General features: G+C 40.3%; 1 protein-coding gene across 1 annotated transcript; it reads right to left on the reverse strand.

Annotated features, from left to right (window-relative positions):
• Positions 1-1,082: 1,082 nt before the first annotated feature.
• On the reverse strand, positions 1,083-25,225 carry ttc9b (tetratricopeptide repeat domain 9B). Its single transcript, XM_008425775.2, has 3 exons — positions 24,348-25,225; positions 5,791-5,973; positions 1,083-5,425 (listed from the first exon to the last, which is right to left on the reverse strand). Exons 1-3 carry the CDS (start codon positions 24,847-24,849, stop codon positions 5,337-5,339), a joined length of 774 nt encoding a protein of 257 aa, XP_008423997.1. The 5' UTR covers positions 24,850-25,225; the 3' UTR covers positions 1,083-5,336.
• Between the last annotated feature and the right edge of the window lie 145 nt (positions 25,226-25,370).

Consider the following 25,370-nt stretch of genomic DNA (forward strand, 5'->3'; position numbering starts at 1 on the left):
TCAGGTTAACAAAGGCAGAAACCCTGGAGGTCACGAATCATCAGATGCTTGTCGCCATGAAGGCCGGATATGAGTCATGGTCTAATGCGATGGACAGTCACCCAGCTTACTCATTAAATGATTTAAAATGTTACAACTTCATAAAAGCCACTTTTGCAGACGTTTGATTTTATTGTGCCTTCTATTAGTTTTCAAATAAACGCACCTAAAACTATGTGCTTGCACACACCTGATAAAAAAAGACAAGTAACTTGAGGTCAGCAGGGTTCACCAAGATGGTTCCTTTAATGCCAGATTAAAGGAACCATAAATATTTTTTTACTACTTTTTTCAAAGTCATACGATTGTGTAAGATTCACATCATGTTCATTCACAACGACTGAGTTAAATGTCACCTGAGGATGTGTTTTAAGGGAACATCTCAAACTTTGTCCTTGTTTGAAAATATCTAAAGAAATCAGTCGAGCTATCAGGAGGAAGGAAGTTATTTTTGTTTTTCTACTTCTGCCATTTTCATTTAACTATTGTTTTTTTTACCTTTAGTCAATTCTCTCTGTGGTTAGTAAATTTTTTTTTTTTTTGAGTTTATATTATGGATTTCATTATGTATCATCCTCATGAAGTAAAACATTGACCTGGAGGAGTCCAAAATTTTTGTAATTAACAAAAAAAATAAATCAAAGTAAAGGTGTAAAAGCTCTAGAAAAGCAAATTCAGATGAATGAAGGTTTCATTATTCGTTGAGCTGAAAACATTTTGAGCGAAACAATGTGAATTTGTACAATTCTTTGAAAGCTTTGAATTACACTTTCAGTTTGGGAGTTTTTTTTTTTTTTAAGTCTAGTGACAAACCTTGAAGGAAATTCAAACAAAACAAGTACAGTTAACATAAATTAAAATAAAATATGGCTTCTTGAAACAAAAAAAGTTGACCTGATTAAAATGTTTGTACTGTTCCTTTAAACGTCACTTTTCTGATGAAAAATGTTTCACGCTGAAATTCTTCTCATTTCTAGAGATTCAAATGAGGAGAATCAGCAAATGCTCCATCCCCTCAACACAACAATAACAACAACCAGAACTGCTTTTTGATTTGAACTTTATTCATAATCCTCATGTACCAGTTACTAGTGCATTCCCGGCCTTGCAATTCGGTAAATCCTGTGATGGAGGCCTCTCAGGTGTTTGAATGTCGAATGAAAAATGGCCTCTCGGGAGGGAGGCAACACAAAAGCGCAGTCTGAGCCCCGTCCTCCCTCTGTTCAGACCAACGGGCAGAAGGCGTGAGGCTCACCGGTTCTCCTCCGTCTCTGTGTCACTGTGGGTCGTCACTCAGCTGGGGCCACCGATCGCTCTGCACTCTCTCTTGGCCGTTTTAGTTTCCCCTCGATGGGACGAGAAATACCAACAAATACAGACACAGTCACGATGCAGCTCTGAGGAGGAGCTATAGTAAAATTCTCTTTTCTATCTCTTCTCTGTTGATAAAGTAATTCAGTAAAGTAAAGCTTTTCACAACCATAAAACTTTCCATTTTTGTAATTTTTTTTGTACATTTGTATTACATATTCACAAAAACTACTTTGACATTTGACAAACATTTACCTTGAATGACATCAAAAGTAAAAAGAGCATAAAAATTGAAATAAACAAAAGTAAAAATACATGAATAAATAACACAGCCATTTATTTAGTCTATTTTTATTTTTTTTGTTGTGCTTTTTGTTTGTTTTCAAAGCCACACTGACAAAGAGATGAGGAGTCTCTGTTTGCACACGCAGCTCGTTGTTGGATTATGCTTTAATCACCAGTAACAGCCTCAGAGTCAGCGCGGTCAGTAATCAACAAACCTGCTCAGTGTGCAGCTAGTTAACCTTTCACTCACACGATGAGCTAAGATGACTTCAGCACAGCCAGACAAAAACAAGATGATGAGCCGGAGCCGTGGAGAGATGACCATGAGGGGGACACCGATCCCTGAGGGACCCTGTGGGAGAGGAGACTCGGCTCAGGCAGCCATGGAGACCGAGCCTGCTGCTGCTGCTGCTGCTGCTGCTGCTGCTGCCTATCGCTGCTGATTTATCTCCTCTGGGAGGCCGGAGACATAAACACACGGCAGAGAGCGCACAGGAGCAGAACGGTTTCTGCATCTCATATCTTAACCCCAACACGGTGTTTGGATGCTGCAGCTAAAGCTGACAGGTCACTGCAAAAGTATCAAACGTGCTCAGGTTGTGTCAAAAGCACAAACCTGGTGTTTTTTAATTGAGATTTTATGTGATGGACCAACACAAAGCACTGCATAATTGTGAGATGAAGGAAAAACGACACAAGGTTTTCAACAATTTTATAAATAAAAATGTAACGAGAGCTGCAAGCGGTTATTAGCGGGTTCCAAGCCCTTCCCAGCAAATCTGGCCCTCGCTCTGTCCTTCACATCCTGCCAGCCTGGCTTCATTGTGATCTAAAAAGTGTGGTGCAGATTCATTTTGAGGCTGCATTCATTCCAGCCCTGTTTAGTCCGCTTTAGTAAAACTCTAGGTCGCTTGTCTAGAAAGTCCCGTTTGTTTGGGGAGGTGTGAATGTGGAATCAAACTCTGGTCTGCCTACAAACCTAGATCTCGGTTCAGTTGAAGTGAACTCTGGCGCAGTTCGAATACATATGTGGAGACTGATCCAAAAGCAGGAAGTGGACGATAGTGCAGGGCATTCTGGGTAAATACGACAAAAACAAACACGAGAGTCTAGCATTAGGGGGAGAAATGGCTTGTGGTCTTTTGGCTAACACCAAAGAGAAATCCTACTTTAGTTGTTTATTGAAGAGCATTAATTGAACAAACAGCATCATAAAGACCAAGGAACTCTGTTAACAAGTCACGCTCTCCACAAATCTTTATAGAACATCAAGAAGAAAGTCATTGGTGAAAGAAAACTTTAAGAAGTCCTGATTCTGCTTCAGAGCTATCCTGTAGTTTGTGTTGGACTATCACAGAAAGTACACTGAACTCTGTGGTTGTAATGCAACAAAATGTTGCATCAAGAGGTATGAATACTTTTGTAAGGCTGTGTGCAATACTACTGTTATGTTATCATGTTAAGGTTTATAGCATTAAAACAGTTGGTTTTTTTCTTATGGTTGAAAGCGAATTCCTGTAGTCAGAGGACGTTTCCTCGACAGTGAGATGCTTTAGCTGCAGATTTGTTTTGTGAACATAGTCATGTATCCCCATCATGTAGTCATGAATGATAAATTTGATTTGAACCTTGCTGCATCTCCTGTAAAGGGCTGCAGCTGCTTAACTCGAGCCGACGATGGCCTACTTCTCCTTCCCCCGTAGCCTCCATGTATCACGCCGGTCTCCTCAACTCATGGCGTCGTCTCTCCAGAGTGCCACTGACACACTTACTGTAGGTCCTTCTCTAACTTGTAGCAGGCCAACAAATTAAACTGGGAGGGCAACTCCTTCCCAGCATCTGATTTAATCCTTTAACTCTTGAGTTCCAGAGCAATAATCCTCCACCTTTGTAAATTAACAACAAGCTCTATCCAGAGATATTTCATACCTCTCTTACTGTTGTGATCACAGTCACTACCCTCTCAGTTCAGAGAAGAGCTAAGCAGATTGCATGAGCAAGTATTTTAGTGGCAGCATGCCATGACAGAACGCAATAGGGCCAATAAATTCCCCGTCAAAAAACTTCTGAAATAACCCTCAGGCGCCACGCTTTGCATGCGGAACGTGGACTTGCACAAAAGGAATGAGGAAAACTGGGTTCCACCGACTCAGAGAGGAGAGGCATTCAGGTCATGCTTTCACATATGATCAACCAAACCCTTCGCCAGAACCGCGCAGGACGATTTAAACCTGCGGAAAAGCTATCAGAAAAAAAAACAGGTTTGCCTTATCAATGATTAAGCTTCATGAGCCACAACAGAAGCAAGCGGCAGAGTTTTGACAGCCAGTAATGGATGCGCACTAACTTATACCGTCAGTAGTTTCTGATGCTAATGTTGCATGCCCTCACAGCCTCGTTTGTCTATCAGCACAAAGCAAACTGAAAGCAGGAGGAATCTCAAATGGCTCTCTGCTTTGACAGCAGAGTGCCTCGGCGCTGTGGTTTGGACCGATGCGCGTGTGTGAGATTGTTTTCCCTGCACTAACGCTGCCCAGAGTCTCCTCAGCGTCTCAGCAACCACTGGGAAGGCTCGGCGTTAGCGGGAAAAGGTTGGGCCGTTTGGAAAAGTGAGTCCAACGAGCCAACGCAGGTTTGATGGATCTCCCGGGCTTATTGGCTGTTTTCCGTTGTGACATCATCAATGGAGAACTGGGAGGAAGAGGAAGGGCCCGCACGATCTCTCCGACACGAAAGCCGCATCACGCGATCCGGGAGAGGCTTCGGACGACAGATTCAAGACATGCTGCGCTGTTACTTCTCGCCACAACAGCGTACTGGACAACAGCTTGAGAATTTTGCCTCTGTGCTGCAAACAAACATTTCATACACGACTGACTGTGACGGCAAACTAAAAACCCTAACTAAAGAGTTACAAACACTTGAATTAGCCCTTGAATTGAAAGAACAGTCTAGAAAGTGAGATGCATGGCAGAGAGGTTGGGCAGAGAAATGGCAGATCAGGAACAGAGGCAGCTTCTTGTCTCCTGCTGGTCTGAGGTGAGCCCTGTTCGGTCATGGCGCACAATCAAAATTGGGCTGTGGCCTTGATATGTCTCACACACCCAACCAACCGTCATGCTTCACGCTGTCTCCTTGCCCACATGCACACAGACCCCTGCCCTCCTGCCAGTGTGGTCCAGCTTCCCGAGCCCAAAAACTCTCATCGAGCATTTTGGGGTCGTGGAGAAACAAGGCAGAGATAAAAAAGAGAGAAGAGCAAGAAAGCAGGAAGTAAAAGCATGTTCTGCTCTTTAAACGTGTACTAAACCAACCAAATGCTCATGGTTCATATGAAGGTCTATGAAGCTCCTTTTCCACTCCAGCACAAGGACGGTTTCTATGAGTATATTACAGTTTTGTCTTTTGCTTGTTTTTTGTTGATTTTCTTCATGTTAGGCTGCTGATTGTGTCTGGGGAGAGAAACCAAAGCCCCTGAGGGAGAAACCGAGAGGAGAGAAGAGGAGAAAGTAGCAGACAGTTGTTGATATGTGCCCCGTTTGTGTGTCACCAGCTGGGTGGTTGGGTCTGTTCTGTCTGTGTTGCTGTCAGGAGTCGGAGGAAGAGGAGGAGGAAGAGAAGGAGGAGAGAGGAAGGGTCAGTAGGATTGCCAAAAAGGGTCAAAGGTAACAGGAGGGCCAGGAAGTTGGAAAGGATTAGCCCTAGGTCTCCTTGCCGCTTTCCCGTTCTCGCTGTCCACTCTTGCTCATCTTCATCTCTGTCAGCTGAATGTATCTAAGCACGTTGGTGTCTGAAACAGACAGAAAACATGATGCATGAGAACAAGAACATCAGCTTTAATTTCTAAATCCAGGCTGTTTTTCCCCAATGCAGTTAACTCCATCCGTCTGTCAAGGTGCCAGTAATAAAAAAAAACCCACATTATATCAGAACTCTCATTTCACCTCAAACCAACTTGCTGATGAACATGTTTTGAAGGAATGTCTTAACAGCGGTAGGAATGATAGAAACTATCACAATCCTAAACATCAAATCTTAAAATCTTTTACAAATATTTTGATTATTCAAAATAATAATTTGTATTTGTATTTTACTCTGCATTTATTCTTGATTATGAGCCCATAAATCAGTCTATTTAGCTCGATTCAGACTCACCTGTAGGTTCGCGGTTCTTAGCATCACGCAGGTAGCGTAACGCACATTCATAATCCCCCAGGTGATAGAAGGCAATGCCGGCCCGGTACATGGCTTTAAAGTGGTCCCTCTGGTGGCTCAGCACCTTCAGACAGTACTCCTTCACTCTCTCGTAGTTTACCAGGTCAGACTGTAACAGGCAGGCTGCAGGAAGAGCACAGGGCAGGAAAAAAAATCCTGAATCAAACGATTATTTTGGAGCAATTAAACAACGAGTTCCTGTACCACAGTTTCACAGAAAACTTCTCCTCTTCGGTTCATCCTCTGGGTGGCGGTGACTATCAATAGTGAGCTCCGATGTCTTAGAGAGCATGGAAGAGATAAAGGAATCATGCAAGCAATTTGAGCCCCCAGGCAGGAGCGCTGTGTCTCTTTTATTTATTGCTTTTGCTGAACTTGTCATGCAGAATAGAGGAGAGGAGTGAATCTGCAGCTACAAGACGATGCAGACAGCGAGGAGGCTTTTTGTCTAATGTCACAGTGTCAGAGTCTGGCACCAGAAAATAAAAAAAGAGAAGAAGAAGAAGAAGAAGAAGAGGAGGATGGGCTCAGTGAATTATGACATAACATCTGTGTTTTACTGTAGTCATCAATCCTACAAATCAAACTAGCAATTCTCAGCAGTTCTCAGATCAGCTCAGGCCAGAGTAACTTTATTATGAAAGAGACACGAGAAAAGTCAAACACTGGCTTTTAGTCCATCAGAGCTCTTAAACGCTGCTGATGGCTCAGATATCCTCCGTTGATCACAACCACACAAGCTTTTACTTCCAGCAGCTTCCCTCCATCGCTCCCTCTGTCTCTGCCAATTAATCTGATGAGACGTTGTAGAAAAAACAAAATCTCACTTGTACTTCCTCCATTTTCACTGTAGTGTCCTCCTGCAGCAGTCCCACCCATCTTCCCCGTTTCCTCTGACTGTGTCCTTGACATGTCTGTTAAAATCATGAGTCAGGAAGCTCAGAGGCAGGGTGAGTCAGGACTGAGAGAGAGGCGGTGTGTGTGGGAGGCGGGGAGGTGGAGGTGTGTGTGGGAGGCTGGGGTTAAAGCAGGGGGAGAGGAGGTGACACCTGTGGGGGCGACAAGGTGAAGGGGAGGAGAGTAGAGCAAACCACCACCTTCATTTTGATTCAGTTGTGGATCATTTTAATGAAACGAAGGAAACTTTTGTAGTTTCTTAACTTTTTCCACATTTTATGTTGTTTAAAACTGCAAACCCCAGTGAGATTTTATGTGACAGAGCCGTAAAGTGTAATTAAAGTGAAAACAATACGTCTGCGTGAGCGTTTCTGAGATAAATTCTGAAAAGTTAGGTTTGGATTTAGGCTGCAGCTGCTACCACTGTTGTCTTGCAGCAATGAGGTCTTAGAATTAGGGGGAAATTGATCAAAATTGCACAACCAGAGAGACTGAAAAATTCCCACTTTTCTTTATAAAACCTGGGTTTAGGCCTGGACTTTGATGAAGACGTTCTACCACATCGATATGCGTCGATGTGAGTAATTTCACTGCAGCTCTGACTGTATGTTTGGGTCATTGTCCTGCTGAAAGGTGAACCAGATTGGCCAAAGATAAGATTTTTTTAAAAAGATTAAAAAATCTTTTTAAAAAATCCAAGAACGCCGGCCAAATAAAAAACAAGCAAACAATGATTTAAGACTTTTTCACAGGACTGTGGCACATATGAGGCAGTTGTTATTTTCAAACAAATAGCCGCATACATAAATCCACACACAGCTTTAATAATAACCGGAACATAAAGAAAACCTGACACTTCTTATTTCCAGGGAGGCTGATGACTCAGCCAGGAGCAGAGCAGGAAGGTCAAAGCTGTTTTCCCTCTTTAGCGAACATAAAGCCTGCTCACATTTACTACAGCGGGGCTCACCTCACACGCCCTCTACCTGTCCTGGACGCCTCCTCACACACTCTACTCCTCTGTTTGTTTTTACCACCACCCAGCAATCACAAGACTGCTCCTCGCTGCACTCCCGTCCATCATCTTCCTCCGGCAGCGATGGGGAGCTGAGCTTTCAGAGGATTCAGTTACAGTCCATAATGGTTTAATGGCTGACTTAGAGGTTTCACTCACACTGACACACTGATATACAACCAACACACACCCACAGCGCAGCAAAAGTGATACAAACGCACAATGAAACCGTGAAAACATCCACCTGTGCCAGTGTGGTTCGGCTAAAATATGCACTCAACTACGAAATCTGAACAAAAGCAGATGACTTTAGGATGGCTGAAGAGATCGGAAGCAGCACAAACAAACACAAGCCACCGATTGCACGAGTGATGACTGGCTGGCCGCACCCCGTTGGCCCATTAGGCAGATGGATGGAATGCCAGAGGAAATATAGAGTGTGGCGGGATGCATTAACGATATGATAATGATGGGATCATCGGACCAGGCCTGGCAGGGACACAGGCCCAATAAACATAGCAGAGCGATTTCACAGGAGCCACAATGTCTCTGTCACTGTAAAAGACATGATTGTGTCTGCTGTGTGGCAGCAGGTGAAGATAACAACTTGTTTTCACAAAGAGAAAAAGGTTTCAATTCAGTGCAAATTCCCAACACGTCGTCTCAGAATTGCCACATTCTAAGAGTTTATTATGGTTAATGGACTAAACTTATTATGGATTCTACACATGGGGAGCAACAAAATACAGCAAAAGGCAAAAGATTCACCCATTGGGGTGAATCCAACATACGGGAGGGCAAGTGATTGTTGATTCAATTTCCAAAGAAAAAGAATTGAGAGAGAGCGATGTTGACGTCTGTGTGTCCTTTAAACTCTTCTCGTCAGGCTGAGGGTGACAGATTCAAGGAGGAGCAAAACATTTGAAATTTGGGGTAAAAAATGTTTCAGCATAAATAAGAAATTCAAAAGAGAAATGCCTAAAAGTGAAAGTATCTGTGAAAAGATTGTGTCTTCAAGACGCCATGCATTAGTTTCTTTTTGGATAAAAAGATAAACAGGAAGCAAGCAAAATTGAAGGAGTTCAGGAGCCGCACAGGCTGCCTGAAGCATGAATCAGTGTCAAAGACTGTTTGAAATAACAGATAAACAGAACAAAAAAAAACCCAAACTGAAAACAAGTGAGACAAAGGATGGAGATCAGAGTCAACAAAATCCAGAAACAGCAGACTTTTCATCTCTTCTGTTTCTGCTCCCTAGCTCCAGATGTTTCAGTCCTGACTAATTTCCATTCCCTGCATCTCGTCATGTACTCCCTGTGGACCCGCGTCCTTCCCTCGGCCTCGCCTCGCCTCCATCATAACAGCAGGCCTGACATCACGCTCAGCCTAATTTGAAGCCACTGGTGGCCCTGGTGATTAGTCTGCTGTCCATCACCTTGTAATTAGTTCTGCTGGAAGATAATAGGAGGAGGAGAGCCCCATCACTCTCTCTGGCACTTACATCCCCTCTCTGTTTACTTCAGAGCAAAGTTCACCTCCAACCTTTATCCTGCATCGTGGCCTCTATGCTTTACAAATGCCACTCTGCTGCAACAGATTTAGTTACAGAGTCAAACGAAGCGTGCATCATTGTGAAACTGCCTCGCACATGTGCAGCTGACGTCACGGTTCGTCTTTCTCTAAGAATAGCTCCACCCAAAGCGGTTTTTGCAAATGTCTTTAGCTGTTATTGAGACGGATAGGGGTCACAGTTCACAACTCTCCTCAGCTCTGACAAAGCTTTTACCAGCAGCACTGCCATCAATCATTTTAGCAGCCTTCTTTTCCTTTTTTTTTCACCCTCTGTTGAGCCAGATTCAATTCAGTTCGATTCGAATTGAATCAATTCGATTCGATTCGATTTGAAATACTTTATTGATCCCAGAGGGAATTGCTGTAGATGCTGACGCTGTATCTGTCGTGGCCACAAGGAAACCGTTGGCTTGCTGATAAAACCCATTAAGAATAAAGAACTGCTGCTACATCAAATATGTTTGCAGAGTTTACCCACAGTGCATCACCAGTCCTAGGAGATTAGAGAAATAGAGCAGTCAGATTATTCTGTAGGACATGTATAGCAAACAGGGAGGCATTTAAATGAGCAAAGCTACTAAACTTAGCTGCTTTCAACATTTTTGTAAAACTCTTGTTAAATGTGCGACAGCTTTCCAGGCTGGAGGCAGATCCTGAACTAGCAGACATGATTTTGTTCTTGTTCTGGTTCTGAAGCTCTCGGTATTAGAAATGTCCAGGTGCAGGTTGGTCTCATGTTTTCAGCTGACCATCCTGTTGCATTGTTCCACTCTCCTAAAATAGTTGCTCAGGATTAATGCTCATCTACTTAAATATTTATACGCAAGAGGAAGCTATTGGTCTAGACGACGTCATCGAGATGAAATATTTTAATATTCAATGCTTCCTATTTTAGGTTTTGGTTATATGTTCCCGACTGTGCTTTGGATTCTGTGTTCGTTTTTTTATGGCCTGGAGATAAAATGAAAGGCAGTTCATGCAGCTCCATTAGGATTATTTTGGCTGCTATCGGCCTTTATCAAAGTGATCAAAAAGGAATCAAGAAAGATCATCATTATTCTTGTTGCATGAGTAAAAACAGACTTCCTAATGGCAGATAAATGAAGTTCCATATAGCATTAGAGATATCGACCATATTTGAACTCCCTTACACTGATATAATTTTATTGCAGCCATTATCTGACTGGTGATGTCATCTGTGGAAACTCTGCAGACTTTTGTTTCGCTGTCAGCAGATCAGACGTTTCTGCCTGTTGCTATTTTCAAACCCAAAGGATCCAGAAAGAGAATTTGCAACAAAAATTAGAGTGATTGACTAATATTGTTAAAATGTTCAACTCTTTTTGGATTTATTAAATTTATTGTGCAACTGATGCAGCATGGAGTAGCTCTGTAGCGTTAACCAAACTTTTGTTCATACATGTTTGTTTGAGGCATTGCATGTTTGAATAATTATTCTTTCTGGTGTTTTGGTGTCGTGCAGCTGGAATGATTTTTGCTCTTACTTATTTACCTTTTGACAATTGCTGTCACGTGTAACTGTGGCAACAATGTATTATTTTTAACAGGTGGAAATAGGTGATTAGCATCTAAAAGTCAAATAATACATGACTCCAAATCCCAGAGAAGCTGAAAAGAATTTATCATCCCTTTCTGCATCCATGCTGGAAAGGATCAAAGAGCGGAGAGAGAAGGAGGAAGTTCAAACCATCTCTTTCACTGATCATGATGGGAAAGGATCATACCTTATACTCCAACGTCTCTATGCCTAGCATAACAGGTTTGGAAAGGGGATAAATATTTTAAAAATTTAATTTAATATTAATAGACAAAAAAAGTTATACGTTATGTTCAAGGCATTTGAATTGTTGCTACAACTAAGGTCGGCATGCTAGTCTGCAGCACCCAGACAGCATTGACAAGCATGTTGTAAGATTATCTTTTAGAAATAGAAACGATGCTTCCTGTTGTGCGTAAAAATGACAATAGAGAGGAACAAGAAACTGATGTACAAGGCATTTTTCTAAAAATGCACTAGGGGAAACTAAAGTTTGTTGCCTTCATCACAAGCCAAAATGTGTTGGTTTGTAAATAAAGTTGTTTTTGCTGGAGTTTTCACTTCACCAGACCTCAGGCTCTCTCTGCACACTTTGGGAGTCTGTGAAGTTGTTCCAGAAACTTTTGGGTATCAAAGTTACTCTTTGCTAAAAAAAAAAAAAACTCCCAAAAAAACATTTTTAAAATGTGCAAATGGAAAACATCAGGTAACTTTTTAAACCCTCAGCCTCTCATGTTAATGCCAATAAGTCCCACTGTCTGTTGTGACAGAAAACAACTTTAACCTTCAGACGCACAACACTGCTGGCTGTGAGCAATTATAGCGGTTTTATAATCGGATTAAGCACTCATTAAAATGAACTGTTTAGTCATGTATGAACATTCAGCATCTATTTACAGATAACATAGGTGGTCAGGAGGGGAAATGCTTGCTCATGCTCGTCCACACCGAGCAGAAGGGGTGAATCAGGCTCTACAGGGGTGCCATTGCTGAGCTTGCAGCCAGAATCCAAAGAAATATTTTAATTCAAGCGTGCCTCCACTGACAATAAGTCCAGGTACAAGCTGATAAAGGTGATCCAGTGGGTTGGAAGTAATAGACTTTACTCACAGTTTACTCTAGAGTAGTCTAATGCACGGGAAAATGGTGGAAAAAGGTGAAAATGGTGGCAAAGGAGTAGGGATAAATGAGCAGAAGATGTTCTCTCTTTTTGAATATACAAAAGAGACTGTCTTTGAATTCAGTTTTGGGAAGTACTTCTCTATCTTTAAGGGAATAAAGAGTAAAAGAAGAATTTAAAAATCCCTATGTGGCAGGAACTTCTGAAATACAATCCACTTTCATTCTAGTACAGATCAGATAATGTCCGTATCCTGCAGAAACCATTGTTTTATGTTGGCAAACAGCTGTGTTGGCTCACTGCCCATATGCCTCAGAGCCGTTTCTAAGAATGGAGGAAAGCTCATTTAAACGAAGAAAATGCTTCCTGTATAAATATCTGAGAATACAGTTTATTGTAGCTTCTTAGAAATCACACACTGACAAGTATCATGTACGGTTTCTAAATGAAATCAACATGTTTTGATGTTTCTAATTGTCATATATTTAACAACAACAAAACCAATTAGACTGAGATAGTAACAGAACAGTTCGTCCTTTGGTTTCTGTATGACTATAATTAAAATGTCCAATGGATAGTGATAAAAAAAAAGTCACTGTAAAATTTACAGTAACTACTGGCAGCAGGGTTGGCAGCCAGTTACTGTAATTTTTACAGTAAAAAAATTACAGTAATCTTACTGTAATTTTATTGCAGTTTTACTGTAAATTTATTATGTTTGACTGTAGTTTTATTACATTTTTACTGTAATAAAATTACAAGTGCAACTTTTATTACAGTAAAAGTAATAGAATTTATCACTGTAATTCTATTACAGTAAGACTGTAAATTCATTACAGTTTTACTGTAATATTATTACAGTACTGAACTTCTCGGTCCAATCACATCCCATTTACTTTCCATACGCATTTCAGATCACAGTAAAGAGCTGTACTTTTGAAACCCAGGCACCTTACTGTATTTTCATCATGTAGTTTTTACAGTCATTTGTTACAGTGTACTTAAAAAGTAAAAATGTTTAATCCATGGTTAAGCAACCAGTTTAAGCTATTGAGGGGAAAAACCTCTCATCACTAAGAGGTATGAAGAACTGGCTAAATGCATGGCTGACCTGTGCAGAAACAAAACATCATCATGTACAATGTGAGGCAATAACATATTAAACATATATAATTAAATAAAAATTAACAAAAATATTAATTTGTCATTTTTCTTTAGGAGCATGAGTAAGAAAAAAAAGCATGATGGTAACAGCTGGATGTTACATTTATCCCACCATCTCCACGTTTAACAGATGCAGGATAATTTTAGATGTGAAACTCTCAGGCAGAAAAACGGTGCCCACTCACATCCTGGTAACTGCACTGTTTTTAAGTTGAACTGTGGACTTTTCATCCTGATGTAACAATCAGGATTTTAAAATAGTTATTTTCTTTTGTGGCGTATAAGTTGGAATATTACACCTAAAAGGCTTCACTGTGCTACAGACACAGTTTGCAATAAGTTGCTGCTTCTCCCCTGGATAGGATCCATATCTTTGTTGTTCATTTATCAGGTGACAGCTTAAAAAAATGAATATGTTGATAAAAAAAAAATTATAATAACAATCTATCATAACAGGAAGATTACCATGAAGTCAAACATAAAAAAAACATTCTCACATCCACAGCACCTTTATTAATGCTTTTCAACATTTTAACATGAAGGATGAACACAAATAACTGCTTTAAGCTTTATAAAGCAGAATCAACAGTAGCACTGATTACTACAACTCATCTAATTTATTATCATTATAGACTTTAGCGCTGTAATGACAAAATGAAACAAATTCCATCTGGATTTTATCTAGTAGAGAAACACAAAGTAGTGCATATTTGTGCAATGGACAGAAAATGACTTGGTTTTCAAAATCTTTTACTAATGAGATGTGAAGAGGTTTGACCTGTGTTTAGTTCCATAAATCGTCTCAAAATGTACCCGCTTTCCTGCGCCTGACAAACATCCCCACAGTATGATGCTGCCACTAACATGTGTCACTGCATGATTGTGTGTTGAGGATGATATCTGTTTACTTTTTTTTGCCATACACAGGGTTTTGAAAAAGTTTAATTTTGGTTTCATCTGACCAGACCACCTCACCTCACGTTTGCTGTGTCTGGCTGGTGACAAACTGCAAACGGGATTCGTTGCATCTTTCTTTTTGACCACAATAGTCAAAGTCAAACCGGGCAATCCCTTTCCACAGAGAAACACGGCGGATCTGAAAACCAGGCCCAACACATCGCTTACACATCTCTGCTATCTCAAACAGCATGTAACAAGGGCAAGTTTTTAATGTCAAGCCCCAGCAGAGCAGGCTTTAAAGCATTCAAGGTCAGGCCAGAGCAGAGCGAGCAGAGCAAGCAAACAACCCAACAACCACGGCTTGTTATCATCAGGGAGCCCTGCTGGAAAAATGTAAGCAGCCCATTGGTTCAGCTGGGGTTTTAGATGTGTGCAAATAGCTGGAGCAAATTCTCATTACCGATGGCTGATGAAGGACGGATATTTTCCTCACTCTCACTCCGAGGATGTCAGGGAAAGGGTAAATGTCTCAGTTCTTCCCTAAGCTGATGTCAGAACTTTCAACTAGGGACTGTGAAAAGCTTTGACAGACACTTTCACTTTATACATTATTTCACACAACTGTCACACGATGTCAAATAGAAATTCGCAATCCAAGAACGTTGGGCACACAGAATCCATCACAGCCACAGGACAAGTTTTCAAATTAAATTCTTGAGGAGTCGTCATATTTGGATGGCTGGAATGATGCCAATTACAGAGTTTGTAGCTTATTCGATGTATTTCAGGAGTTTCACTGAAAAAAGTGGAAAAAAACAACAGTTCTTAATGTTTAATGGTAATTGGGAAAACATAAGCATTTAAAAGTAAAATATCGACACAAGCCTCCAGCTGTGTGTTGAAAACGTTTATTTTATTGGTCTGATGTAAAATTTGAATCTCAAATTCATCCATCCATCCATCCATCCATTGATAAGTTCATTTTAATAATGACTGAAATCCAGTGTCTTGATGGTGAGTCTTACTGTAACAGTATGAAGGCGTACCTGTCAAAATGGATGGGTTTAATATTACTTTTCGGTGATCTATGGTTAGATTTTGGTGGTATTGAGTTGACTTCTAACTCGTCTTAAGTCTGCCAGTAACTCATTGTGATGTTCAATACTTCTCACTGCCTCTGATCTCAGTGTACAAGATATAAACAGCTTTGAGTGTTGACGTTTATTGACTCTGAAAGCTTCAACATTTCTTCTCATTTCAGAGCAACAGTGCAGTTTCTTCTTCACTTTCAGTGTTTTTTCTTCTCCGTAGAGACAGGAAGCCTGTAGCTCTTGCCGTATAGTCTAGACAAGCTGTGCACATAACATTTTATCGCCAGTCTAGTTCCAGTTAGTCTATATTTGTATCTAAAATTCAGATCACTATCTGGGAACCTCTGGTCTAATTGATATCACGCCAACGACACTCCAGCCTCTTCTTCTTCTCTGTTTTTACTCACCTTACTTTGCTCTATCTTTTCTTCCTGACAAACAACTAAATCTTTTCTTACCCCTGTGACAGCAGTGATCTGGGCCTGTCAGAGTGTGTGATATAAATTAGTTTGGATTTTTATTGGATCTTTCAGAGTAATAAGTACTGACAAAAAGCAGCTTTGGAAAACTCATCTTTCATTGCTTAGAGGTCATAGAGGCAGGCTGACTGTTTCTAATTTATGAGTGCTGTCCAGTTTGTCACAGCCCCCATTCTCTTCCCAGCTCTCTTAATCTCTCTGTCTTCCAGCTCTGAGGTAACTCAGAGGAATAGTACAGTAGCCGGAGAGCCATCTGCAGCTCTGGCACTCAACATTCTCACAGCTCTGCTCTGGCCATCCCTCCAATGGCAGAAAATACACACACAGGGGGAAGGAAAACACCACCCAAACCTCATGTCATCCCACTAGCTAACCCATCCTCATGACACCTCCGTTCCTTCTTTTCCTGCTGCAGAAGTCCTCCTACTCCCAGCTGCTCAGGCAACCCACATCTCTCCCCCATCTTAACCCCTCAATCTTGCAGTTCTCCTCTTCATCTGCTCTCTCTAAAGTCTCTTTCCGACTCTATCTCCAGCACTCCACCACATCCCCTGGTGATTGAGTTGGCAGGAGATGACAAGGAGGCGCTTTCTAGTCTGTCTTTCGTAAGCAGGCGTTGAATATTTTCCGAGCAGCGTGTCAGCGGGGATGGGTAAAAATCTCTCTGTCTTTGGTATTACACATTGCTGAGATTATTCGAAGGCAACCCCCGAGTCCTTTGAGACGGATAAGTTGAACAACCATTATTAGGCTTCTTTCCATTGATCTTCCTAAACTGGTTACCCAAACTTTGAGATATTCTTCAAAAAAATTATTTGCTAACTTGTGCAGCTGTATCTTTCTGTAGCTGTTGTTGGCAGGCCCATATGCAGGGTTTGAAAGCTCATTCTACAGACTTTAAAATGTCTTACATTTTAGGGTTAATTTACAAACTACGGACAAAGCTATAGACCTATGGTAAGTTTAAGCATTAAGCTTTGTTTGCTGAACTTGATGTAACTTGTTAATGCCATCACCTTTTGATGTAGATATTGGTAAAAATAAATTCCCCATACACTAGCTCAGAGTATTGTTTAGGTTTTGTAGCCTAGAGGTGACACTAGCACTTGCTTGTATGATTTTCTCTTTCCTTCATTTTGTTACAGTAATGAAGGAAAGAAATAAACTTTTGCTCTTGCTACCAAAAACATGTTCAGTGACTTAAATCTGTATTATCTTGTCCACATTTATTAATCAACCCATTAGTTTTATCTTAATCTTAAGAAATTAAATCTGGGCATGGATTACAACTGCTCACATATAAACCCAAAATAATATTATTCTGACATGTCTTTTCTTTTTTAAACTTAACTTATTTAGGTTATTTTTGAGCTCCCTCACTTTAACATGCAAGTTTGAAATTGCTGGATCATGATCACAAATACGGAGCGACGTTGAGCTGCACGACTGGAACAAAAAGGTGGCTGGTGTGTTATGAAACAAACAGTTTTACACGTCGCCTCCTGCTAAGTCTCTCCCAGAGCTTTGACTTATGACTCATGCACAGATTGAGGCAGTCAGGAGGAACAAAGGCAGAGATCTGTGAGCAGTAGTTAATGAAAAAATCATGATGAGCGTTTTTAGAAGGATCAAAGCAACGTGCTCCCCGTTTCATCCGCTGTATATTTTCTGAGGTACATTTGACTCAGTCACAGCTTTTGTAATCTGCTGAACTGTTTGATGCAAGTTGAAGGCATGCATGGATAGTGATCTATTAACAAGTTGCTCTACAGAATGATAGATATATTCACCAGGCTTTTGTTCCAACACAGTGAGTGAAAACAGTTATATAGTGCTGGAGATCATCATCACGGCTGCACATCTGATGACTGAGAAGCTCACAAAACGAACGTCTGGTAGGAAAGCAGTGCACACACTCCCTGGTAAGGTGAATTTGTGATTTTGTGACTACTTCCAGTGGTCCACAAAAATGTGAAAAAAAGCAACATGGTGATGAGGAAAATCTCTTCCTGGAGGAAAGTGCATGGGTTGTGTAGAGCAAGTAAGTAATACTCATGGAAAAGTGACTCTCAAAGTGGCTCCATAGCGCTCTGAGTAATATTTTGCTGACTTTGCTTGTCTTCTGTTAGGTAAGGGTCACTTTAAGTCAATACAATCCTGACTGACCTATTTGTATTCTTTTATACTGATAACAATAGACTTTCCCATCCATGAGAATGCCCCTATCACCTTGTAAGAGAAAATAAACATCAAGAGTGCACAAAGTTTTTTTATTTTATTTTTTACGGTGAACTTTTGCCAAAACCTTTTGCACATGACAGTACAATCATGTTCCAATCAGAAATAACTTTCTGCATGAATCCTACATGATTGTAAGACATGACATTAAGTCCACCATTAAGACAATAACAAAAGCAAAAAAAAAAAAGAACAACATGATTAGAAATGAATAAACAATAAAACCAAAGGGCAACAACAGTGAACAAAACCTTTCTTATCAACAACGCTGATTAGGTGTTGTTGATGAGAGACAACTGCCAACTTTGAAAGCATTTATAGCTTTTATCACTCATATCATTTGGCAATAATCTGGCATTTTTTTATGCCATCTTTGTCTTGAAACCTCAGCTCAGATGAAGCCAAACAATGACTGTAGTCAAACATGACTCAGGTATGCACACATTCAAGTACTGCTGCAGGCTTCAAGCAGGGGACTACTGCACACACAGTAATGTGAAGGAAAAATATATGTTTTTTTTTTCTAAAGTTTAAAAAAATACAATAAGTCAAATATGTAAGCACAAATTGATGTCTACAGATTATTATAGTACTTGTCATTGCTTCAGTAAATTAGTTGCACCATTAGCAATGTAGAAAATTATGAATCAGTGTGCATTTATTTCATGTTTAACAAATAAATGATGCAGATACTGAAACTCTGTGAACTACTTAAACTCTTATAGATTTGTCTCCTTTATCAGTCAATATCTGGAGTCTGTATACTTGTTTCTGATGACTGTGCAAAATGAACTAATTCTCACTCTTGGTTGCTTGTATAGTTATTGCAACCAGCTAATAAATATGATCCTGGTTGAACAGAAATGAGAACTTTTTTTTTTTTTACCATAAAGATTAAAACACCATCTGTGATGTCGTTAGGAAATACAGTGATCTATTTCTCCACTAGAGTTCAACAAATGTAATACGTTTAATCCAAGTTTTCTATGAATATAAAATATTTTCCTCTAATTGGAATTTAAAAAAATGGAAACTCTATACTGAATTGACCTCAGTAAAATGTCTTTAATGAGTAAATGGCCTTCAGCTGTTTTAATGTCGAGGTGAGGCTGACTTTAGCTACTTTAAATTAAATCACATTTTTTATTATCCTGAGCATAATATGCAAAGAGAAAACTGAACTTTCCCTTTAAGGCAACTGAGTCGATACATCTGTTCTCTTCCTTTGAATGCCAGACACACACAGAGGCAACAAGAAGATCATGTCCTCATCATGACAACGACAAGAACATTGGAAAAACAGGCACAGACATACAGTGTGTTTCAACAAATTAGCAGAGTCAGCAACGGGTTTGGTAAGAATGGCAGAACAAACAGTGCTGGGAGCTACTCTGTTTCCCTCTGACCAAACACACACACACACACACACACACACACACACACACACACACACACACACACACACGTTTTTTGCATCCCCTGAGCCAGCTGCTGTTCCTCCAGCGGCCAGGGAAGGCAGAGACAAACAAACACAAACATGCTTGCATGAACACCAGTGCTTGCACTCACTCACAACTGCTGACACGCATTCACTCTTGCATGTGTGACTGGTTGTGGTTTGCTTGCTGGCCTTCTGTCATACGTCAGGGCCAAAGACAGCGAGCCAATCAGTAGGCACCTCCTCCCTCCTGACCACTGAGAGCAGCATCTACCCAGCAGAACTCTGGGAAACTGGGAACAGCCTTGCAACCAAAGCCCAGTGTTCATGGTAATCAAACTAACAGTGCTATTGATGCTCACAAATGTATTTCTTCAGAGTTGTGGAGGTTTCTCACATAACAGAAACCACTGAAACACATTGTGAGACCTTGCTGACATAGTTGCAACCACCATACGCCTGATAGTACGCCTTCCTACTCAGTTTAACAATATCCGAGGGTATTTTCCAACATCCTAAAATAGCTCCAAATAAATGCACTGTTTCCTCCTGAGACCAAAACCGCATTTCTCTGCTGATTTATGGAATTAATTAACCTATTTTAAAGGGCGCCTGTTTCATTTATTTATAGTTCTTTCCCTTTATTATGAGGCTAAAGTAGCTTTAGAGTATTTAAGACAGTGTTTATTTTATTATGCAACTCTCAAATTCAGCTTTCTCTGAAACAGAAGACATAAGGCCACGTTTAGTCATTTTAAATATTGGAGAATAATCCCAAAAAGCAGCAACTTAGCTGTTGTTTCTTTGGATATACTTCATATTTTATGCACCTTCTAAACTACATATATTATAAAGCACAAATGCAGCAACTAAAATAGTTTTATGCTACCATGTTGCTATACTCAGACCTTTGTACTGAAAAAGTCATCTGGGTAGTGGCTTCTGTTTAACTAGTTAGTCCAGAGCAGAAAACCTCGTCTTATGGCATTATTTAAAAGAAAACGGACAAACTATTAGCAAAACACCTGTTGTTGACTCTGAGTCGGGGTGGGCCTCTACGCAAAGTTGTGTAGTTTGGGCAACGTTGTGTGGATGATTTGTTGTTGCTTGAGATCTGATACCTCTGGTGTCATTTTATTAACAACAGACAATGGCTGGTCATGAAGGGCAATGTACCGGTATTAAGTAACTCTGTTATATTCACTGTATATATTCACTGCAGTTGTCCCTGCACATCTTGGCCTGCTTCTCTAGAGATGGATGCAGTTAACTGTTACAATCTCCCGCTGCTGCTAGCAAATGCTTTGAACTCAGCTTCATGTTGGTTTTTAGATGTTTTATTAAATTGCTTGTGCTAAAAGTGGTGAACTTCAATCCTCCTCTTAACAATGCTGCATAATTTGCAGCCATAGTCGATAAAAGTTGTTATTGTCAAAAGGTACTTTTAATCTGACAAACATCAGAACCCATATTCTAATTTATTGAATATGACTGCATGGAGAGAGGTGTTATCTAATGCAGAGAAGATGTTGCTTCTCTCACACTGATATCAGGTCCTGTAGTATCAGAACACTTATGAATATGATTATGAGTACATACACACGTTAGCAGACAAATACTATCTATACACTAATATCTGACTAGATATTAGTGCACCCTCACTGTGAGGAAAAGCCGACTTGTGCAGGGAAAGAACATAAAAACGATGCTGGATAAAATTTTATTAATTCTATTTATGATATTACTCTAGACTTTTTATGTGTTTTTCTCCTCGCTCTCTAGTTCTTTTGTATTTTGTTATGGTAGCATATTATGGAAGATGCTTATTATCAAACGATCTACAGCAGACAGAGTAAAAAAATCTCGCAATGGATTTTTATTTGATCTACATTGTGAGTTTTCCAGCTGAATTATCATTGGGAAATACCTTGTTTTTATGTATACAGAAAACAGCATTTTATTTCTTGATTTTTACCATTTATTATTATTTGTTTAATTTATAATTCATCTTTGACACATTTTACTGATACAGCCAAAGAAATAAGAATCAACTTTGTCTTTGCCACAGACTTACTGGTAATACTGAATTCTTAAAGAGTCTAAATACTCAATTTAATTTTTAAATCTGTTGTTTACTGAGGTGTTGAAACAACACTGTTTTATCCCTTACGTTTAGGAGCTATTCATGATTTAATCATTTAAAGTTAAGTTGCTTAACAAACAAATAAACAAGCAAAAATAGATTCCACTGAAAACACTTAAATACAAGACAAAGGATGAGTGAAAATAGAGTTAAAGATCATAATAAACACTAAGAATAATTTCAAAAGCTTATAAGATAGTCTGGCTTCCTGGAAGTGAAATAGTAGTGATGACTCGTGGGTTTTGCACAGTGCCGTACAGCTCCGCTCATTTATAGATTCTGCGAGGGCAGAGAAACGTTCGGCTGATGTTCTTCTTCTGTTATTGTCCATTTGCACACCCAGACTTGAGTCAGTAGAGAACAAAAGGCATGAGCAATAACAACACAATAAAAAGGGAACAATCATTGTGATGGTTGCCATGGTAAACATGCAGCATTGTAAGGTGCTAGCTGTCCACTCGTTTGCCTCTTATCACTTCATTTTCCCACTATTCTCTACTCCTCTTCTCGGCGCATTATTTCCTCCCAGGCCATACTAAATGATGTCAGTTCTTTCAGTCTACAATTTATCCTGCCACTCCCTGAACTTACTCTCATATTTTTTTCCTTGTTCCTCTTTCCCTCCCTCCCCTCTCTTTTTCCCTCTCCTAGCCTTTCACACTACAGCGGCCTCCCTACAGGCACCAGACAGGCCCTGAATGCAGCATCGGGGAAGCGACCTTCAATGCATCATGGCAAATTGACTGGACAGACCCTGGCATAGAAACACCACACAACATCGCCACTCTCAGTTTAGTTTATACAGTCCTAAAAACACTGTAAAACATCTGCTGAAATGCACACAACTAATCACTATTGTCCTCACTTTATTCTGGACTTGCACATCTAATCAGACCACTGATCAAAAGGCAGACAGCACTGCCAAAGCCTGGCAGCAGTTTGGCATCATTTTTACTCAATGCTTCCTCTTTGTGATCATTTTTTTATACAGCACATAAAAACACCAAGAAACTGAGGCTAAAATACAATCAATAACATTAAAAGATATAGTTTTTGGATGTCCTGTTTATCTGGTGTACAAGTATTAAATCTAAGAGGTGGGAAAAACATACGTTTGATTTATGAACTCACCATTAATCAAACAAAAAAAGGTCTGGAGAAAATGTGAAATGACAGACGCCAAAAACATGTGAAACGGCCAACAAATAAAAAAAAGCTGATATGTTTTTTGTTTGTTTTTTTCCCCATTTGTCTTGTATAAATTAATGAAACATTTGTTTTAAAATGTAAAAGATTAAAGTGCTACATTTAGTAAAATCACTATACCAGTTTAGAAAACCCCTGTTGATGGTATCATGGCTGGTAAGGTTCTAACTGAGACAGTTAAGTTTAGGGCAAACCTGTGGTTGTTTTTGAAGCTCACCTAACATATTCTACTTCTTCTTGTGAGTAATTTGTCTAAAGGTGCCACATTCATCTGCTTACCTTCCTGATACAGCTGTGCACAACTAAGTAGCACAGAAATCTCTAGCCATCATAATAATGTTAAAAAAGAGACTGGTTCTGTGTTGCAGAAATTTTGCTGCAGAATGTATGTTTAAACCCCAAAACAAAAAAGAAAACAATTCTGTGAATATGTTTGTTAAAAGTGGTCAGAAAGTGTCAGTGTAGGCTGAGAGAAAGAAGCCATCGCTCTGAAAACTACACAAGCGTGTTTGCAGTTTGCAAACACGCTCAAGGTGTACATTGTAGAGACATAACCTGTGGTCTAATTAGACTGAAAATTAAAGGAACTGCTGCATTTTACAAAATTCAACTCTGGAAAACCACTGCTGATGAAAACCTCATAATTATTCCACCAAATATTGATTTCTGAACTCTTCCTGACTTAAAACATTGGTATTATTGTTTCTAAATGAATATGAACTTGTTTTCTTTGCATTATTTGAGGTCTGAAAGCACTGCATCTTTTTCATTATTTTGATCATTTCTCATTTTCTGCTAATAAATACAACATTTTTGCATGGAATTTCAGATACATGTTATCAGTAATTCATAGATGAAAAGAACAACGTTCATTTTACTCAAACATGTCTGTAAAGAGTAATTTCAGAGAAACTGATAATTTTGCAGCAGTCTCTTTATTTTTTCCAGAGTTGTATACGGTTTCACAAGGGAAGAACGTTACATGGAAGGATACACAAAGCGTTTTACCCGAATGCTGAAAACATCTATGGGAACTTTTGAGTTTCAAAAAAGCTCTCATTCACATTATTTTGTTATTTAGCTTAGCTAATACATTTTTTTAAGTAATCCTAACCAAACAAAGAGGGAAAGTTTGACTTGATTCAGTACCAGACAGTAGGGGAAAAAAGTTTATATAGAGTGCATATGGTTTCAACTGTACAATAAGAAAAAGCCACATATATTTTCTAACCCTGCGTGGTTTTCCTTTAACCTACAGAAATGTGTGTTACAGGACAGTATGTGCTGAAGTTGTATCAACTTGTTGCTTTGAAAAACACTGATTATCCATTACACCACAAATGAGCTCTCTAATCAAATGATGACCTGTACATGTGCTGCAATATATACTGTGTTATATATATCATTTTTTGGCACATAAATCGAATTTATTCTGATAATTATTGGATGAAAATTGATTTGACTGGAAAATCGCTGCACTGGTTGGTGAGTCTGATATCTTCTGTTAAATCAGTACACTTTGTTCGCTCCTGGACACAACAGGCTATCATCCACCTTTACGCTGTTATTCCAGGAGAAAGAAAGTCTGTAAAAATAACTCAGCCTAATATGATGAACCCAGTGAACCGGAGCGAACAACCATGTCAGCAGTATGTACCGGTCCGACCATCGCTCACCTGTCAGGCTGTCGTAGCACTCGATCTCGGTGCTCTCCACGGCTCTCCGCTGCTCCTCGGTCAGCTTGGCCGCGGCTTGACTCAGCAGGTTGACCTCGGAGCCCGTCGTCCCGTCCACAACATGAACCCCTTTCAGCTGGAGCAGCGCACGGTGGTACTTGCCTATCGCCTCCCGGAATTTCTTCTCTTTGTAGCAGCGGTGGCCCTCTGCTTTGAAGTCGATGGCTTTCTGAATCTTCAGCTCCATCTCCATTTCGGCCGAGCCGGCTCGATACCCGCCGTCTCCTCCTCCTCCTCCTCCTGCTCCTCCACCACCACCGCCGCCGCCGCCGCCTCCTCCTCCGGCGGCCGCTGCCAGGCTACGACCGCCAGTCTCCGGGTAGCTCTTCAGGCTTTTTATCTGGTGTTGTTTGGCTTCCATGTCTCTCAGTGAACGCAGCTGGAGCGGGCCATTGTGCTCGGTGTGTTTCGTCGGGGAGTACTGGAGCAGCGTGCTGTGCATAAAGGATGCGGTATCGGCGGGGCAGGCAGGCGGCACCGAACTGGCTGAAAGCGTCGATAAAAAAACGAAAGAAACAAAAGAAAAAGAGGCTAAAGACGCGTCTGAAGATTGTCACTTGCGCTTCAAAGAATAAATGCCTTAAAAAGGTGAAAAAGAGCAAAAAGTAGCAGGCGGAAGCATCCCGAAATTAGCAAACGTTCCAACCGTCGAAAACAGAATTCCCCTTTCCGGTCTCGCGGAAGGAAGGATGCTCTTGTGGATGGCACGCGCAGCTTCAGCACCACAGACAGCGCGCACACGAAACCCTCACACCGCACAGGATGATGGGAGAGGAAAAGAAGTCGTGAGGCGTTGCTGCGGTAGAAATTTTACGTAAAATGAAAGGAAAAAAAAGCTATGCAAACATTTATTATCAATAACTATTTTTTTTATTAATAAATTAATATAATTAAATAATCCGGATTTTACTTTTATACATATAGTCAACGAGAAGTGCCTGATGGCTTCAGCTGATAAGGTTT

Source organism: Poecilia reticulata, linkage group LG13, assembly GCF_000633615.1.
Source record: "Poecilia reticulata strain Guanapo linkage group LG13, Guppy_female_1.0+MT, whole genome shotgun sequence".
NCBI lineage: Eukaryota > Metazoa > Chordata > Actinopteri > Cyprinodontiformes > Poeciliidae > Poecilia > Poecilia reticulata.